Raw genomic sequence first — 20,152 nt, 5'->3', positions numbered from 1 at the left:
TGATCCGCATGTTTTCCAAGTCTCCCTGTTGCAAGCAACACACCTGATTCAAATGATGAAATCTTCAGTAACTTCTGTGCAAGCCTGACATTGAACCTGTTCATCTGAATCAGGTGTGTTGCTTGCAAAAAAGGAGACTTGGTAAACATGCAGGACACCGGCCCTCGAGGACCCGAATTGGACACCCCAGTTTAGAGGGAAATACACAACTCATGATACGTCTGTGTAAGCTCTCAGTCGTACAGGAGTGGTCCATCGATGAAAAGGTTTCTTCAGCCGTCATCTGTACTTCTTTGAAGGCGTCGAGCGTTTCTTCTTATCCAAGAAACGTTGTCAGCAAACTAAAGTCTTACTGGTAGTTTAGGCCATATATATACATCCCTACTGTCCAGACATGGCAGAATTTTTGGTTTCATTCCCTATTATTTCTTTCTGACATTTGTTAAATGACCACTGAGGGTACCCACAGTTTGTGAGTGCTCGAATTCTTTCGATACTAACCACCCTTTACAACACAAACTAGGAGTTATCAGAACCCTCCAGCATAGGGATAAACTAATACCAACAAGCGTTGAAGGTAGAGAAAAGGAGTCAAAACATATCAGGAAAGCACTCAAGAACTGTGGGTACCCTCAGTGGTCATTTAACAAATGTCAGAAAGAAATAATGGGGAATGAAACCAAAAATTCTGAATCGAATTCTTTCAATTCTAACAACTCTTTACAACACAAACTAGGAGTTATCAGAATGAAACCAAAAATTCTGAAGATACAAAAAGGAGAGGAGTAGCAGTACTTTACATTGCAGGAGTTTCTGAAAAACTACGAAGAGTCCTTTGACAACACAAAATTGCTACTTATTTCAAACCGATAAACACTTTAAGGCAAAAATTAGTGCATCCAAAAGATAGGCTGCCAAATGAAAAACAAAGTAATGTAGTTCATTCAATACATTGTAAGAATAAAATTATAAAGAGCAGTACATTGGGGAGACTAAACAAATTCTCAAAAAAAGACTTTATCAACATTGCAGGGATAATACTAGTGGGCAAGTACATGGGCAGTACATATGAACCTAAAAGCTAGTAACCACTCATTTGACGACAATGAGGATAAAATCTTAGCGAAAGAACATAGATGGTTCAAAAGGGGAGTAAAAGAAGCAATTTTCATAAAACAACTAAATCCTTCATTAAACCGGTTTGGTGGGGTGAGGTTCAATTTGGAACTTTCATACAATAGCCTGCTTAGGCAACATAATACTGATGAGGTGATACCGATCGAAGTGGGGCAATCAGGCCAGTCGTTAGTCAGAACAACCGGAACTATCAGTGGAGCAGCTGCAGGGAGTAGTCCTCTGCTCCCCCCAACCTGAGAGCAGGGACTGATCATAGCAGAGTCCGGCACTGCCATGTCTGGACAGTAGGGATATATATATATATATATATATATATATATATATATATATATATATATATATATATATATATATATATATATATATATATATATATTGCTGACGAAGCTTCTTGGATAAGAAGCGAAACGTCCAACACCTTCAAAGAAGTACAGATGACGGCTGAAGAAACCTTCTCATCGAACAAGTCATGATAAAATAAATAAAGAAATACAAATCTTACTCTTTCCCCTTTCGATCCAGTTTGGCCCATTGGACCTAGTCGACCCATAGCCCCCTGCAAACCAAATAGAACGGCAAACTTTTCATTCAGTATCAAAACTTTTATCATGATCATCATCATATTGGATTTTTTTGACACAATTTAAGAAATATGGTTACCGGTTCCCCAGTGCGACCTGTCACTCCAGGAAGTCCCGGAACTCCGGGGGGCCCCTAAGACAGTTTGATTTGTCAGTTAGATCAAAATTCAAGCAACTTATAAACATTTGCAAACTGTTGAGTGCACCTGAAACAGTGCCCAAGACATCTTGAATATTTTTTATAAACAGTAGATATACATATTCCTTATACCTCAGATAGCATAGAATGGGAAACAGTGCCACTCAAGCTTCCGAGAGTTTTTGATGAGTCACATTAGACTAAAAAGGTCATCACGTTTCACAGAGAAATAACTGAACATCAACCTTGTGCCAACATCTTCCACTTTTTCGTACTCACCTCGTCACCCTTATATCCTGTGGGGCCAGAGAAGCCTCGCTCTCCTTTCACTCCCTGGAGTGCGGGAAGGGAGGGGGGGGGGGGGGGGCAGAACCAGTGATCCAATGATGGAAATTAAGTGCTTGGTGTGTGTGTTTGTGTGGATGTGTGTGTTTTAAAATAGACCAGCATGGAAACTTCAAAATGCCTCCCTTGTCGTACACAGTGAGATAGAAATTGCTTCCTTGCATCAATGTTGAGGAACACTGTTTCCATAGCAACAACTTTTGGTGCAATTCAATGTCAGAGTACAAAAGATGTCTTCCTCCACAGCTTATAAGGCTCAACGGCTTTTTTGAAATTTAAAGTAACATGCAGTGTGATCAAAATGTTGAGATTATGTCCGTATGTTGATATGTGCACCAAACCTTTGGGCCTTCCTTCCCAGGATTCCCCATTGGACCTCTCACACCAGGATCCCCCTGTTTCAAAGACAAACACACACGAACGGATAAAGGGTTTTCACCGAGCAGAGAATTTCAAGCAACCATATACTGTACGTCCCAAAGTTCTTTTCTCAGAAAGAAATAAAAAACAAAGTTGCAACCCAATCTCGCAATTCGCTGGAATAATATAAAGCTCCGTAAACAGAGTTATCAAGGTACAGTAAAGTGTCGTTATATCGATATTCAAGGGAGTCCGAAAAAATATCGATATAACCGGGACTATCGATATATCCGACCCTGTTTGCATGTAATTTTCTCCGTGCGTGCATAGAAATAGTATCGATATAACCGGGACTATCGATATATCCGATATCGATATAACGAGACTTTACTGTATGTTGAATTACATTTTCAGACATAAAACAAGCACTTATTCTTAAACTCGCTCACTGCCATTCCCGAATCTATTTGAGAATCGAAAAGCATGACGTGTAGCGCTATTCTCAAATTTGTTCGGGTTTTGGTTTTTCCAGCTCTGGTCAGACCTCTGGCAATGTTTAACCCTGCCACGAGGGGGGCATTTGCCTTTTGTACAGCCGTCCCCACTTGAAGCTCAGATAACTCCAGACCCATATATTAACTTATGAATGAACTCTTTTTTTCTGATGAAAGTAGAGAGTCTAGAGTTTCTTACACTGCATTGAATGTTTATGTAGTCCTAAAACTCAATATTCTGTCAGTCCTGAGATTTGAGTGAAAATGACAAAAACCCTGGCATATTTGCACATCGTCTGGCAGTGAATGAGTGAAAAAAGAAAAACCAAAAACATATTTTATGTGCGGAATACCTTTGGCACGAATAGCCCACTTTTTACAAAGTGTTACCTCCTTTGGGAGGAGACCTCTGGGGCAGCCTCTCCAGAGGCACATTTTAGAGAGGTAAGCACCAATGTGGCTTTGCGAGCAGCAATCCCGCTCAGACACCCACGACTCTACCCCCTTTGACAGCTGGTTTTCAGCATATACTTTTTTCCCCCAAGTCTCTAAACTCTTCTATCATTTTTCCTGTAATGTGAACCAATAACAGCTGACAACAAGATGCTTTTGGCAGCTTCACAACTTTTCTGTGCCTGACCTGAATGTTCACCTTCAAGTAAATAAAGAGCAGCAATAACTTTGCACTTATTTTATCAGTTGCAAAATCCAGTGCGACATTTTACCCCAGAGCGAGGCAGTGGGACAAAACATGTTATAGGTTCAGACACTTTGATTCCTTTTAAGTATGTCTTCACAAACTACAACCATGAAATGTATACATACACAGTCTACACCTTAGATATAGTCTTTCATCGGGAAAACATTCTCGTTACACAGTAAATTACGGAAAATATAAAATGTGTGACATCATCCCCATCTCTCCTCCTCTCCTCCTCTATGTTTAATACAAAGTGACACGATAGGGTCATAAGTGTTCACAGCATCTTACTAATAAGTCACACGTACCTTTTCTCCCACCATGCCGTCATGTCCAAGCACTCCAGGGGAGCCCTTCTGTTCAGTCAGCCCGGAAACTCTCATCGGGCAAGAACTGCAGGCATTCTAGCAGCACGTGGAGGTCAATTGAAAAATGCAATGTGATGACGCAAATAAGATCTAACGTGAGCCGAAGACTACATTTTCATCATTTATCATGTTTCATTTTGGGGTGGAGGATAAAACCCAGGCTGACACGGAGTGTTCTTTAAATGTCTGCATAGCAGAAATAAAGTGAACTCACCAACGGCGTCTTTCATCGAGGTGAGTGGTGAACTTTATCAAACTCAGTAGCAGGGACATTTTGGTGATAATTTTAAATATCACCATTGTGATCCATTCTAAATATAAGGACTGCACCCTCCATTAAAACAAAGCCTGCTGTGCCGTTACAAGCAGCACTACAGTGATATTTTAAAATGAAAAATTAGGAAGGAAATGTAAGTTTCTGATTAAAAAAAAAGACAAAGTACCGGTAAGAAGCAATTGATATGTCAAATAAAAATAAGCGTACTTTCAGGGATCAACGTAACATTTTTTTCCTTTTTTTTTTAAAGCAAAGAGCTTTTATAGAAAATTCAATTACGCTGTAGCAGCAGCAGCAGCAGCAGCAGCAGCAGCAGCAGCAGCATGAGGTCTTTTCCAAAGATTTTGTTACGAGCACTTTCTGGCAAAAAAACCTGTATCACTGCATGGTTTGAAAATTGTATGGTTCTCCAAAAAGTTGAAAATTGGCAAAAGAGTCATTTATTTTTAATATTTTCCATCAGTGTTGACCATAGACTGTTATAATGTTTCGGCGCTGAACCAAAATATCAAGGAGAGTTGCAACACTGTTCTTTGTACTTCCATTCTTTTGTTAGCTTTGTTTAAAAGAGCTCATGTTTTTACTATGTACAAAAATGCCCTCTTCTGCTAAATTTAGTTCATAAATCTGGCGAAATCAATATTGGTGAGCATTTCTCCTTTGCCAAAATGATCCATCTGTGTCACGAGTGTGGCATGTGGACGTGCCGATTAGACAAGATGATCAGCAGTGCTCTGGCGGGCATTCTGACTGTTGGCTTGTGACGTGGCAATGAGGTTAAAACTGCACATATATTTTTGGGGGGTGTGGGTGAGAACAACCTGTACAATATACACAATTTCCATTCATAAGCGGCCTTTTGTATGGAGAGAAATACTGTAACATATTTCAATCAGCTTATGAAAAAGACAAGTGTGCTGCATCTATATTTTTGAGAGGCCTCTTTCTATTTCTATATGCATTATGCAAGCCATATGTTGCCGTTGCCAATGCCAACATAATGTATAGAAATCAAGAAAGCGTAAATTATAATTCATAATATTGACAAAATACCTTGAGTAAAGCCCCCAAATCTCCAACAATTGGTAGTGCAGTCTAAGAGCAAAAAAAGGGAAAAAACACGAAACAGATGAACCTTCAGGCTAGTAGTGTATTTATGATATTACAAAACTATCCACATATTCATTTTTGTGTGATACACAGTGGTTAAGAATGCGGTCTTACTTTTAAGCGTGCATTGAAAGATTAAAACCATAAACTCTTCTGAAATCGTTCAATGTGTTTCATTTTTACCGGTTCAGTATACAAGTGGGGGGAAGCACTTTAATAATTTCGTTGCTAAACAACACAATTCTCAGATCATCATATTTATTGTGTCACATTTTTTCCTTGAATTTCTTCTGCGCTTATTCCAAATATGAAATGGGCAACAGCTATGGTTTGTGAGTCTTTCTAACACAAACATTTCGAATGTAAAATGTCCATGGATTTGACGAGCTCTCTTTTTTATTATATTTTTACTAAGCATCTGCTCTCATTTCCACTGGATTTTTGCAGATAGCAACTAAATGAAAACTATAGTCACAAACAGTGATGGGGAGGCAGGGGGTGCTCTCAATTCGTAATAACGCCACCACCTTCCTGGAGATAACTTTAAGCCAAACTGCATAACTAAATTTACTTTCACAGTACACATGTGCAGAAGGGATTTTTAAACTTACCGGTTCGCCTGGAGGTCCAGCAGGGCCGGGGGGGCCTGGTCTGCCAGGAGGGCCCTTTAAGGGAGACAAAGAAAGAAGCTAACAATCCCTCGGGGAATGAAATGAAGCGAACAAGCCAGCCTGTAATTGCGCTTTCACATCTGTCACAGCTGGTGGCAATGTGCGATCTGCCACTTTGAGATGACAGTCATGGTGGCTTTTAGCCACACACGTGGCAGGGGTGAAAGAAATGACTCACCTCTCTTCCTGGAGCTCCAGCAGGCCCAGGTGAACCTGGCAATCCGTGAACACCCTGAAAAATACCCATTGGCCTTGGTGACTAAGTCCAACAATAACTGCTGGCTGATGCAGATGCAAATGTTGTGTTAAATGATTTATTCTGGTACCTCCAAGTTTAAAACAATGCATATTGGTGATGTTGGTTGATTTTTCAATGTGTTCTTTGTGCAAAATAAATAAGTAAATAAATAAATAAACAAATAAATAAATAAACAATCCCAATTCATCCTACTGTAATCCATAACTCATTGATTTATGAGTGTTAAGTATGATGTCACGCAAATTGCTGAGAACTCACATATCACATTAAGACACTTTGAACTTGGGTATTACGGTATTTTCTGATGTATAAGGCGCACCGGAGTATAAGGCGCACCTCCAAGGAATTGTGTATTTTTAAACTTTTTTTCATATATAATGCGCATCGGAGTATGAGGCACACCTTCAATGAATGAAAAATGGACTTGGAATAAGTAGATAAAAAAACTTTTCCAAATATACGTCTGTGTAAGCTCTCAGTTGTACAGGAGTGATCCATTGATGAAAAGGTTTCTTCAGCCATCATCTGTACTTCTTTGAAGGTATCGGACGTTTCGCTTCTCATCCAAGAGGCTTCGTCAGCGACGACTGTTGTGGCTCAATATTACTTCACATGTAAGGCGCACCCGTGTATAAGGCGCAGGTTCATCTTTTGAAGAAAATTAAGGCTTTTGGGTGCACCGGAAAGTACGGTATATATTTTTTCACATTTTACATTTCCAAAATCTACTTTGGAGGTTGCACTTTCAACAGTTACTCTAAAGATGTACTTCCAATCAAATGGAAATCAAAGAAAAACTATGTTTTTCATATTCCACGAACCTCTACTCCTGGCTTTCCCGGAGGTCCCATGGGGCCCTGAGAACACATCACACAGCTTGTTAACACCGTCTGCCCTCTAGCACCAGGGATCCAATAAAGCTATTCTGTTAGACACCTTTTGCTCATATTGATTCAGCTTCCAACAATTCTACATTAAAAGAAATGGAGACAAACTCCTTTGCAATCATGTCGGCGAGGTTGAAACGTGTATTGCACAAGATATATGATGGTGTGGCTGAATGACCGGCACACAGCAGGAAGCATCTAGCAGTAATGACTGCCATTTTCAGCAGAACGTGATATTTACTGAGTGCCGGGTCCTTTCTCTTTTTGTATTTTTTTGTTTTTTGTTTACTGGGGGTAGATGTGAATGTAAGGCAAATAATGAATACTAAGAAGAATCAACTATACAGTCATACTCACAGGCATGCCTGTGATGCTCTCGCCAGGCTCCCCTTTATCACCGTGCTCTCCAGGAAGTCCAGAGATGCCTCGCTCCCCCTGACAAAAGAACAAGGCAGCAGTCAGATGGCTCAATTCAAATCTCCTGGAGAGCAGCTGCACTGCATGATCATTAAGTATTTAGACTGGACCCGAATGGATTTACGCTTTCATGTTTTTGGCTTCTGAAGCTTGAAGGGCAGGAAATATATTTTCAAGGCTGGTGTCGTGGACATGTTCCTTATCTACTTCATATTAAATTCCGTACGTCAAAATCAAATCAAAAAGACATCGTCCCTCCTCTCCTGCTTACAACTTCAACGGTTGATGGAGGATTTTTATAAGGTTGTGGAGTGCATCTTTGGGTATCTTTATCAATTCCTGCACAACTGCATCAGTGACGTCAGAGGTAAAACAAAATCCCTGCCTCAATGGGTTGACAATATCTGTTATATTTCATTCCAAGAGTTAAACAGGACCCGGTCAACCTCAAATTGGGTGTACCTAAAATTGTAAAATAGTTGGGAGCATCGCATTTTTATACATCTCAGAATCTGAATTTTCCACTCTCAACAAAAAGTCATGTACTTCAATCCATATCACCATCTACAGGATGAACAGATGGATGCAAATTCTGGATGAACTGTTTCTGTGATTATCTCCGGTGTCAGTACTTTACCTTGGGGCCACGAGTGGCTCTGGACAAAGACAGCCTTTCACCCTGCATGTTTAACATGAAAGAAAAATCAGAAACAAAACCCTCCGCCATGTCGTTTCAAAAATGACACAAACTCAAGTACAGTGATCCCTTGGCTTACAAACGTTTTAGCTTACGAACTTTTCGCCTTCCGAACATTACATTCGCAAGAATATAATCTTGGCATATAAAGGTTTCTTCAGCCGTCATCTGTACAAATGTGAAGGTTTCGGACGTTTCGCCTCCTATCCAAGAGGCTTCGTCAGCGAACTAAAGTCTGACTGGTCGTATCGGCCCTATTTATATATCCCTAATGTCCAGACATGGTGGCGCCGGACACAGCTATGATAGGTCCCTACTCTCAGGTTGGGGGGGCAGAGGACCCCTCCCTGTGGCCCCACTGATTGTTCCTACATTCCTGACTAACGACTGGCCTATTACCCCCACTCCCACCGGTATCACCTCATCAGCATAACGACCCTCATCAGCATTACGAAAGTTGCCTAACCTGTTTTGCCTAAGCAGGCTATTGTATGAACGATCCAAATTGTACCTCACCCCACCAGACCGGTTTAATGAAGGATTTTGTTGTTTTATAAGAATCGCTTCTTTTACCCCCCTTTCAAACCATCTATGTTCTTTGGCTAAGATTTTAACCTCATTGTCGTCAAATGAGTGGTTGCTAGCTTTTAGGTGCAAATGTACTGCCAATTGAGGCCCTTCTCATCGATGGACCACTCCTGTACGACTGAGAGCTTACACAGACCCTTGGCATATAAACTAGTTTTCGGCGGACAAACTAAAACCACACGGCGCAACGGTGGCTGGCGGACTAGTTTTCCACACCCACTTTCTTTGAGTGCACTCAGTGCAGATGTGGTTTGTTATCGAGTGGATACTTTTGCTTTTTTGGGAGCGAAAAAGACCCCACCAGAGGCTAGTGTTAAGTCGAAGAAGACACAAAAGAAAATTACGGTCGAGCAGAATCAGATCATCGAAAAACACGAACGAGGTGTGCGTTTGTGTGACTTAACATCCCAGTACAAGTATGCTTAGTCAACCATTGCTACGTATGGCCAGGGGTGTTTCTGTGTTGTCTAAGCAACGATCTGAGACAATATAAGAGGTTGAAAAACTTCTGTTGATTTGGATTATCGAAAAGCAGCTAGCAGGGGACCGTATGAGTGACGGTATTGAGGGAAAGCACGACAACTTCACTCTGATATTATCAAGAGGCAACTCCATCAATGACTATCACAAATGTAAATAAAACAACAGTTTATTTCTTTCATTACAATCCAATAGCACATTTATTATACATAAAATCAGTTATATTGTGTGTAGTTTTTAGGCTTATTTAGTAGAAAATTATGTTTTATGGGGACCTGGGAATAAATGATTCTCATTTTTTATGGTTTCTTATAGGAAATAAATGTTTGGCAGACAAAATTTTCGCCTTAAACACACTTTGTGGGAACCAATTAAGTTCGTAAACTGAGGTATCACTGTACTATTTGTCATCTGTACCAAAGTAGAGATTGGCAAAAACAAACATATTATTATCGTTTATTGACTCGAGTGCAAAGATGACATTGATGACTGTGGTTTAACAAGCTCCGCAATCCATATTGTAGATTTGTTTCAAGACGGTGGTTTGGGATTAACAATGACACCATTACCAGGAGAACAATATTACCATCCAATCATAAAAGTGAGCAAAGAAAGACAGACCACCATCAGTCATTTACGGGTAAAAATCAATTGAGCGACAGTTATTTGAAGAGGCCTGCCTCATTAAAGACACACACTGAGTTCATTTTATCGCTTTTACGGTCATCTTAAATTACAAAGATAATAAAATGTGTGGAAAAAATATTGATGTTCCCTCAGAGACACTTTCTGGCAAAGACATTCGCGAAAGGACCTCTACCCCCAAAGCCGGCATCTTATTTTGCGCACATATCACTTCAGAAACATGAAAGACGTGCAAACACTTCAGCCTGCACTAATTCCCGCCCTTTGTTTCTGCTCGATGAGCTCGCTTCAGGGTAAGTGTTGTTCTCAAGAAAACAAACAAGGACCTTCGAAGCTATGAAGTCGATGGAGGATCGTGTCACCTGTTTGATCAATCTATAATGAACATTTTTATATGCACGGGCACGTCCACAAAATACAAGGCATCAACAGCCATAATCTTGACATTGGTAGAATAAATGCCAAACTCGGGTGAGGTTATCCAATATTTGATTACTTAACGACTTATTTCATGATAATAGCATGTTTTTTTATGGAGGCTCTCGCTGGACGCTCGCTTTTGCCGATTCACAAGCTATTTGTGATAATGCCATTTGTTTTGACCTATTTCTTCTCGTTTTACCTTAGTCAGGACACTGAAAGGATAAACGTGACTACAGACCACATATCCAGATTCTCCAGGCTCGCCCTTAGGTCCCGGAGGTCCTTGAATCCCGGTCACTTGTTCCAAGTCCCCCTACAGAAAGACTCATGAGTCATGCAATGTCAGACTAAGTGTGAATGAATGACGCTTATTGTCATAATTTTGACAGAACAAACTGTCCTTCTCAACCCCTGCATAATAAAATCAAATGGCCACTTTTGTTTGAAAGTTTCTACCCACATGAACAAAAAAAAACAATTTTGTTTCCTGTCTGAACTAGTTTAGTGCAATCCTTTAATGGATGCGAGTAATCCAAGTAATGGTGACAACTTGCTTTCTTTTCCAAACTCGAAATGACAGCTGTCAAATTTAAGGAAGGCAACAATGATGGAGAGGCACGGCAAATGTTTTAACAGTCAACAATGGAAAAGGAAGGTAAATGTGTCAATTTAGTTTCACTTGCAACTTTATGTTGAATTCTATCAAATTCAAATGCAACTGGCAGAGCGATGATGAAAACAATAACATCCATGAAGAAAAAAAAAATACAAAGAAGTGGAACATTTTCTACCCAGTTTGTCTGAGTAACAGAAATTTGGAATAATAAATAATAAAATATCCCGTAGGGAGATGTGAAATACTCATTGCGAGTTATGCAAAGTAGTTTTGACTGCTTCCCCCACAATTAAAAAAAAATAAAATCACCATTTAAAAACCACCTTTTATTTTTAATGTATTTTCTTTACCTGCTATTGACATTTATTTGTTGATAACAGCTGGGGAAGCAATAGAAAAATAAACATTTGACAAGACACCAAATCCTTTTTCATGACACTCTAAATTACACTCAACCGAGTAATTCCAACTATGTCTCAATATGACAAGTAAGAAAATATTAAGGCTTCTTGCAAAAAGGGCAAGCTTTACCTGAGTAGCTGTAAGCCCCTATGCAGCCTTACAAGGAACCACTTTGTGGTTCACTTAAGCACACTTGACATTCTCTCTGAAGCCACACACTTTAATGGCTTTATGTGCATATATTTGATTTCCATCTAAATCTACTCTTGAAATTAATGTTTGTTTTTGTTGTGGCTCTCATATGAATACATAATCACACCTGTCTCTGGCATTAGTGGGATGACAAAAGAAGGGTTCTCAATCTGAGCGGATGGAGGAAGCTTTAGCACTTGGAATTCGATTTATTTCTCTGCCCTGGAGTTTGACAGAGTGACTGTCGGAGGTGGGGCGAGTGGTGGTTTGGTGAGGGGGTTCGTGTGTAAAGTGTCATTTATTTTGACAAGCAACACACCTCATCAAACACGCGTGTCAAGGCGCACACCATTGCACTTTGTCATTTTCGATCGAGTGTTTGGAACAAATCCTGCTGCAAGAGGGTTCGTGTAAAGTTGTGGGGTAGTCGAGGGCATCAAATGAAGGTAAATAAAGTTGTGGCCTGATTGACGATGGCATGTAAGGCATGTGAGTCATCAAGAAGGTGTCTCTTATTTTGAACTGCTAATAAAAACATCCCTTTTTTTTCCTTTGAGCTGAGAACTTGATTTAATGATTTCCTACCTTCTCTCCTTTAAGGCCATCTCTCCCGGGAACCCCTGGCAAGCCCTGTAAATAGAAACGATGAGAAAAATGACATCTATAAGCAGACAATTAAGATCTCACGCCTCCTCCTCCTTAGTCAATTGGGCCCCATCACTACTTTGGCATAACATAAATTCCTTTCAACAAGATTTATAAAATGTCTTTTTCCCTGCCCTGCTGTTCAGGAAAAACAGATGCTCATTATCAAAGTAGGTGCAGAAAGCATATTGCACTTCTGCGTTTTTGGCAAAAAAAACCAGACACTTTCTTCTTTCCACTAATTAATTATTCAATTTGCTGACTGACTGGTTTAGTTAAAAAAACGGACTCTTTCCTCTGACATCCTGTTTATCATGGTATTCATCAATTGATGTCAGGCGCAGTCTGTCGAACTGCTTTGGAAAGCCAAGGTGACAGATAAGGCGGCAGCCAACATGTACTCTGTTGCAGGGATACTTACTGGCTCCCTTGATTGTCCGGGAGTCCAGTTAGTGCAGATGGACCTGTATTTTTTTTCCTCCCCCTATTAATGTAACTGGTATTCTCATGGTTTTAATACTCCCACTAGCAGCTAAAACTTGCAGGTTGTACTGCACTTTATCACCTTTGAAAGTAAATAAAATGATAAATAAATACATAAATACATCATTACATACAAATAAATACATCTTACAGAAAGAAAATCAAAGTTGTGATTTTATCTGTAAGGGAAAAAAAACACCCGATGTTTTATTCGTGATGAATGGGGACTTCTACTTTCTTTTCAACGTTTTTCAACTCAGATCAGCCCCTAAGATGATCTCAATTTAATGTGTTTGAAGTTCTCTGAGCAGTTCATTTAATCTATGAAACATGAATACACAGGTTCACGTTTTCCTGCACTGTCTATGCATTACTCCATCATCCCTATCAGACGAAAAGAGGACCAATAAGTGAACAGAATATTCTGTAATATGTAGTACATCTAAAAATTAAATCAAATAAATAACTACTGTTAGTGAATAAATAATTTGAATGCCAGACTGACCTTGGGACCTTGATCTCCTTTTTGTCCTTGAGGTCCAATGTTTCCCTGTGAAGTCACCAGAAAGAATGATGAAGGTGTGAAAATATATTCAACAATGATGACCCTGTCCTCTTTTTACCCTTTTTGCAAATTTATCATTTAATCTTTTCGCACATATGAGAAAAAATGTGACTCAGCAAAAATTACATAATTCTCTCATATTTGAGAATCGTCAGCGAGTTATGATACAATGGAGCTGCTTACAGTTTCAGAGAAGTGCCTCAACCCATGTACTGTCATCACCTAAACAGAATGAAAAAAAAAACACTGTCATCTTAAAAGAATCTGCCGATGATCTCATCATGCATAAGCACGTGCGAGGAATGTTATAATACACAGTGACAATATTGATCCCCTCACTAAAGAATCCAAAGCATGAAAAACATCTCTCATCTTGAAAGACAGCTCAATATGCCATAATCAGCAAAAATGAGATTAATATTTAACATCCAAAATACACAAAAAATAGGATAGTTGTAGCTTGTAGTGTGCCTAAAATTCCGGTCATGTATTTTCAGCTTGCTCCATACAAGTTCAATCTGAAAATTATATAATAATAATAAGATATAATATTAATAATAATAATAATAATAATAATAATAATAATAATAATAATAATAATACATTTTATTTCAATCACCTTTCAAAACTCTCAAGGACACTTTACAGTCACAGACAAGCATAGATACAATAATAAACAAAATACAATTATAAATAAAGACAAGAGATATATTCAGATGGCTGTTATACGCATCTGATTTCAATGCGGGCATTCATTTAATGGCAGATAAAAAACAACCAACACCTTCTGTCCTACTCTGTCGCATGTTTTCCGCCCACAATATACAATATAATAAGTGAGTCGATGTCCAGTGATTTAAGCATAATAATTAATGAAGTGAGAAACAAAGTAAGTGAAAGCCTCATAAGAGAGGAAATGTAAGCTGTCCTTAAAGCTTCAGTTCAATCTTAAATGAGACAGTTTTGCCATTTTTTTAGCATGTCACGCTCTGAATAGACATGTTTTTGGAGGCGCATCAGAACAATGTGTGCTTATGAACCTTTTGAGACAATTACAGTCATTAAATAATGTTTACTACACCCCCGCCATCTGGATCAATAGGAAGCTGAAGCAAATACTGGATCATCTGCTGTCTCAAAGGGCCATCTGCCGCGTCTATCAAAATCTAACATGCAGTCACTTGTCTCATTTTCTCACTTGATCACTCGACGCTGATCAATGTCTCAGCACCATCAACATGCAGCCTCGTTGTCAATTTGCACATGAGCGGTGAACTTCGGAATACAGGTATTTAATCAACAGTGCTTAGGATGCCAGCTTTAGTTGAAGGCATTACAAAGCTCCACTGTCAAGTGAGGCTGGCAGCTATTGAAAAAAAAATCTGAGCTAAAAAGCCTGTTTTGCCACGTTAAGGCCATCGGGGAGAATGATGCAGTGGGCACTGTTAAACCACCACACCACCCCGCCAATAATGCACAGAGGCACAAGAAGGTTTATGGAGGCAGGGTAATGATCTGAACCCTGTTTCTGCTGTGTAAGGGAAATCAATGCTTAACTGCCAAAATTATCTGCCACAGGAAGGCAGAGAGCACAGACAGAGACTGGTACTAAATGTTCAAACAGCCTCATTTATCAAATGAGTAATGTTTTCTTCTCTGGAGTGTGCTGCTGAATACATCTGAAATATCCAGGGTGGCCCACAGCTCACGACACAACATTGAACACGATGGAGACTTTCAGCTTTGACTGAGAGGAGCAATTCTGTTTTTCACTGAAGTGAAATTTTACGTAAAGAGACAATTGCACGAAGTTCTCAGTGGTTAGGAAATTATTTAAAACTGCCTAGAAAACAAAACAAAACTCCATCTGTGCATAGGACCTTAAAATTTAACCAAAACAATGAACAGATTCATACATTGACACATTTATTTACTTATGTCAAATGAATTCTTCTGCAAACACCTCAGCTAAACTGATTTGTTTTTCTTTGCACATCACTTGCCACCCAGCAGAGAGATCAATGTGTGGAAGTGCTTAATAAATTTATACTTACAGGACCTGGGGGGCCAACATCACCCTAAAGGATTCAAACACAATAATGACACATAGCATTGTTTGCATATTCCAAGGTCATGCAGTTTGCCCTTGATAAAGCACCATCTATTTTAGGGGGCAGGTTTGGACTGCTGGCTGGCCAAACGTGGACTTGCCCTTGTTTTTTTTATCACCGTGTCACATTGTTTCAACGCATGCAGAATGTGGTTTTGGTGAAATGAGTCGAGATGTCCCTCAAAAAGATATTGCTTGGATGTATTGCACATATGTTTATTCAAAACCTGAAGGTTCATTTCAGCGATAATGGTACCTTCACACATGTGCAGATGTGTAAATATAAGGTTAGAAAGCATGCACCGTATTATACTTTTATGTACATTGTACAAAGCATTCCAACTTCACTGGAATCTGGTTTTGTACTTTCTAGGTTACATGTTAGCAATCACATCACACAGATACAGCACATTAACATATTTTAAAGGAACAACACAGGGGGTACAGCAAAATGGAAAATAAAGTGGAAGTCAATAGATATGAGGTGAGTGCCAAAAACGCATTCATCACTGGTCTTCATGTCATGCACACACTAGTCCCTGTAGTTATTGTGGCACTCTTAAAGCACATACAACCTTTTGTAATAGCCGTGGTGGGAGCTCTAACGGTGATGCATTGCCGTTGGGAGCCTTCCTACCTTCTCCCATTTGTCATTTATAAGCTATTACTTTCATGCTTTCACAACACAGCGACAATCTATCTGTCTATATATAGTATGGACAACATATAAATAACCACGCAGAGAATTCATTCACCGCCAAGCTACCACAATCTTCTAAATTTGAAAGTGTTAAGCCAGCAAAGCTTTATGGGCTTTTAAAGTACATTTGGATTCGGATCAAATGCAAATCTCGGAGAGGAAGCCAATTTTTTGAAGAACGATGAAAGCCAGGAAACATAAAATGGAATGGGACATCCCTAGAAAAAAGGGTAGTGTTTTTCCCCCCGCGCACACACCCACACGAAAAAAAACACTACTATATTTCATTCCTGTATTATGAATTAATTGTAACTTTCTTCACAGGAAGCTGCATTTTACATTTTACGGTTTCTTTTCACAGTATACTAGAGTTTTGGTCACATGGAAGCTCACGTTATCATATCATAACAATAATCTTCCTGAGCATTTCTGTCAAGGTAGAATTTTCAAGCTTCTGTATTGGTACTCCATTTGGTTGTTTTGTCTACTCAGTGTGTAGTGCAGATCGAAAATATTCCTTTGTGACTAAAACAGGTCTGTGTGGCAACACATTGGACTGACCTATCTACATTTCACTGCAAAATAGTACAAAAAGTACAAGTTGCCTGCTGTTAGTTTGTGTTGTGTTGCATAGTCCTGCTGAGAGGTGGAGAAAAATGCAACCGAGCTGCCAATTCATTAGCTGTTGATGACTGACATTCAGATATCCTTGCGGTCCAAACAGACTAACAATAACTCACACACTCGCAGGCACGGTGACAGCAGACACAAACAGAGAGGAGAGTCATGTATTGGCACTTGACATTGACTCACTTTCTGTCCTTTCATCCCTTCGGCCCCCCGGGCACCTGGCTGACCCTGTGGGAGGAGGTGTTGCTAAATGACTCAATGGCATGGCAGCATTTAAAATGTTGCTGCAACAAAATACCTACAGGGTCTCCTCTGTCTCCTTTTGCCCACTTTTCTTCCGAGATGCTAGACTCACCCTTCTCTCCCTGCATGAGAAAAAGAACAGATCGTTCCCACTGACTGAGAGGAAAAGAGTGAGCACAAACACACACACACATGCGCGCACACACACACACACACACACACACACACACACACACACACACACACACACACACACACACACACACACACACGCACACACACACGCGCACACACACACACGCACACGCACACAGACACACACACACACGCACACACGCACACACACACACACACACACACACACACACACACACACACACACACACACACACACACACACACACACACACACACACACACACACACACACACACACACACACACACACACACAAATCACAGCAAAACATCACCCAAAGACAGATGCAGTGAATAAGGTATCAGAAAAACAAAACATGAATCCAAACACAGTAAATTCAATTGATCATTTAAAATGGAAACTGCGAAACACTAAGATGGTGGAAAACATCTGCTCCTGTTGCATTGCAGCACTTTTTCAATGTTCCATTCCACCGTCTTCCAATAGATGGCACTTAATGATTGCTGGTGAGCTGTCCTTGGTGCATTTTAATCAGATTTCTTTCACTGTCACTTATGTGGGGAAAATGTCAAAGTAAACAGCAAGTGTACCTTCGCATTGGCCATGATGCGCAGGGAATGATAAGTAAGATACATCTGTGATAAAAATATAAACAGCGAAAACGTTTGGATCTCTGGGGGAATTGCCTCTCATCTTACTTATACACATTTTACACAATTTTTGACCTAATATTTTACCAACTTGCAAACACCCTCGGATCAGAGAGAATTATCAGCAACATTTTTGCATTCTGGGTACGGTGACACCCGACCAATAAACAGCTTATATGCTACAAAGTAGATAAACAGAAACTAAAATACAAGAACATCTGAGTGAGGTTATAATGTGTAATGTGTAGATATACTGGGCCGAAGTTATGCTTCAACTCTCCCTAGATGCCTTTAACAACTGCTGTGATAGTTTTCTTTAAATTAGTTATAGCCTCTGTTTCCTCAGTTTTTTTTTAAATTAAATGAAAAGACAGTTCATGTTTATGAACAGATGGATTGTCACATTAAAGTTTTAGGAAAGGTGAAGTAACTGTGTGAAAACTGGACTAATTGGATTTGGTGAAGCTTTATTAACCATATGCTACCTCCTACCCCTGTTTTCTTGCACAATCACTTTACTGATTATGTCAATCTATCTCAAGAAGCAAAGGAAGCATACTATACAATTCTTGTATTAGAGGGCATTGCTATTCTACCCAAATATGTTTATTAGGGCAATTTGTAGGTTGGACAGTGGCTGGAGATTAATGATCGTCTTTTTTTATCATTCAGGTTGAATGTTATGCACACATGGATCACGTGGTCCACTCATAAGCCAATCAAACACTTTGTTCAGAGCAGTTTTGCAAGTGGAGGTTGGCAAATTTTGAGCATAGAACCCAAGATACAAATGTAGTACTATGACTTAATCTAATAATATAATACTTAAAAATAAATATACAATAATACTGTACTTGAAAATAAAAGATAAAGTATTACAACGGTTTACGATGGGTGACAGAGCCTTCAGCTGCTGTACCCCCAAACATTGGAACTCACTTCCTCCCAACATCCGTAACATGGATTCTCTTCCCACCTTTAAGTCCCATCTCTAAACCCACCTATTTAAAATTGCATTTTATGTGTAGCTCTCTCTCTTGTTTCTATTTATAATTGTATTTTATTTATTGCATTGTATTTGTGATTATATTTTATTTATTATAATACCTATGCTTGTCTGTTACTGTAAAGTATCCGTGAGAGCTTTGAAAGGCACTTAAAATATAATGTATTATTATTATTATTATTAACTAAAGTCTGACTGGTCGTATCGGCCCCATTTATATATCCCTAATGTCCAGACCTGGTGGCGCCGGACACAGCTATGATAGGTCCCTACTCTCAGGTTGGGGGAGGCGCGGGACCCCCCCCTGTGGCCCCACTGATTGTTCCTACATTCCTGACTAACGATTGGCCTATTACACCCACTCCCCCCGGTATCACCTCATCAGCATAACGACCCTCATCAGCATTGCGAAAGTTGCCTAACCTGTTTTGCCTGAGCAGGCTATTGTATGAACGATCCAAATTGAACCTCACACCACCAGACCGGTTTAATGAAGGATTTTGTTGTTTTATAAGAATCGCCTCTTTTACCCCCCTTTCAAACCATCTATGTTCTTTCGCTAAGATTTTAACCTCATTGTCGTCAAATGAGTGGTTAGTAGCTTTTAGGTGCAAATGTACTGCCGATTGAGGCCCACTAGTATTATCCCTGCGATGTTGATAAAGTCTTTTTTTGAGAATTTGTTATTATTGCAGATCTGAGCAATTTGCTAATCTTTACATGGAAGAGATGGAGAAACAGGCCCTCACATCCTTCCCAGGGACAAAACCTAGACACTGGTTTAGATATGTGGACGATACTTTTGTCATAATTAAGAAACAAGAAATTCAATCCTTCACAGATCATCTCAACTCTGTAGACTTCAACATTAAATTTACTCGTGAGGACATTCAAGAGAACCAACTAGCCTTCTTGGATTGTAAAGTAATTATAAAAGAGGACAGAGCGCTAAAAACAGAAGTCTTTAGGAAGGCTACGCACACTGACCAATACTTACTTTTTGACTCTAACCACCCTTTACAACATAAACTAGGAGTTATCAGAACCCTCCAGCATAGGGCTAAACTAATACCAACTAGCACTGAAGGTAGAGAAAAGGAGTCAAAACATATCAGGAGAGCACTCACTAACTGTGGGTACCCTCAGTGGTCATTCAACAAATGTCAGAAAGAA

General features: G+C 39.6%; 1 protein-coding gene across 5 annotated transcripts in view; it reads right to left on the bottom strand.

Moving 5' to 3' along the window:
- col19a1 (collagen, type XIX, alpha 1) overlaps positions 1-20,152 on the bottom strand; it is a 102,717-nt gene that overhangs the window by 28,980 nt on the left and 53,585 nt on the right. For 4 of the 5 annotated variants that reach the window (XM_089011818.1, XM_089011822.1, XM_089011820.1 and 1 more), the window contains 18 exons: positions 17,224-17,286; positions 17,105-17,149; positions 15,536-15,559; positions 13,665-13,703; positions 13,422-13,466; positions 12,374-12,418; positions 10,817-10,891; positions 8,383-8,424; positions 7,686-7,763; positions 7,263-7,298; positions 6,361-6,414; positions 6,123-6,176; positions 5,455-5,496; positions 4,065-4,160; positions 2,544-2,597; positions 2,137-2,190; positions 1,798-1,851; positions 1,640-1,693 (listed from right to left, as the gene is read on the bottom strand). In XM_089011818.1, the coding sequence (XP_088867944.1) occupies positions 1,640-1,693; positions 1,798-1,851; positions 2,137-2,190; positions 2,544-2,597; positions 4,065-4,160; positions 5,455-5,496; positions 6,123-6,176; positions 6,361-6,414; positions 7,263-7,298; positions 7,686-7,763; positions 8,383-8,424; positions 10,817-10,891; positions 12,374-12,418; positions 13,422-13,466; positions 13,665-13,703; positions 15,536-15,559; positions 17,105-17,149; positions 17,224-17,286 (954 nt within the window). The remainder of the gene's footprint in view (positions 1-1,639; positions 1,694-1,797; positions 1,852-2,136; positions 2,191-2,543; positions 2,598-4,064; positions 4,161-5,454; positions 5,497-6,122; positions 6,177-6,360; positions 6,415-7,262; positions 7,299-7,685; positions 7,764-8,382; positions 8,425-10,816; positions 10,892-12,373; positions 12,419-13,421; positions 13,467-13,664; positions 13,704-15,535; positions 15,560-17,104; positions 17,150-17,223; positions 17,287-20,152) is intronic. The other variant, XM_089011819.1, reaches the window with a different exon arrangement.

The sequence above is a fragment of the Hippocampus bargibanti genome, linkage group LG13 (assembly GCF_051943395.1).
Source record: "Hippocampus bargibanti isolate YZ-2025 linkage group LG13, ASM5194339v1, whole genome shotgun sequence".
NCBI classification, from domain to species: domain Eukaryota; kingdom Metazoa; phylum Chordata; class Actinopteri; order Syngnathiformes; family Syngnathidae; genus Hippocampus; species Hippocampus bargibanti.
This window is presented reverse-complemented; position numbering and strand designations above follow the sequence as displayed.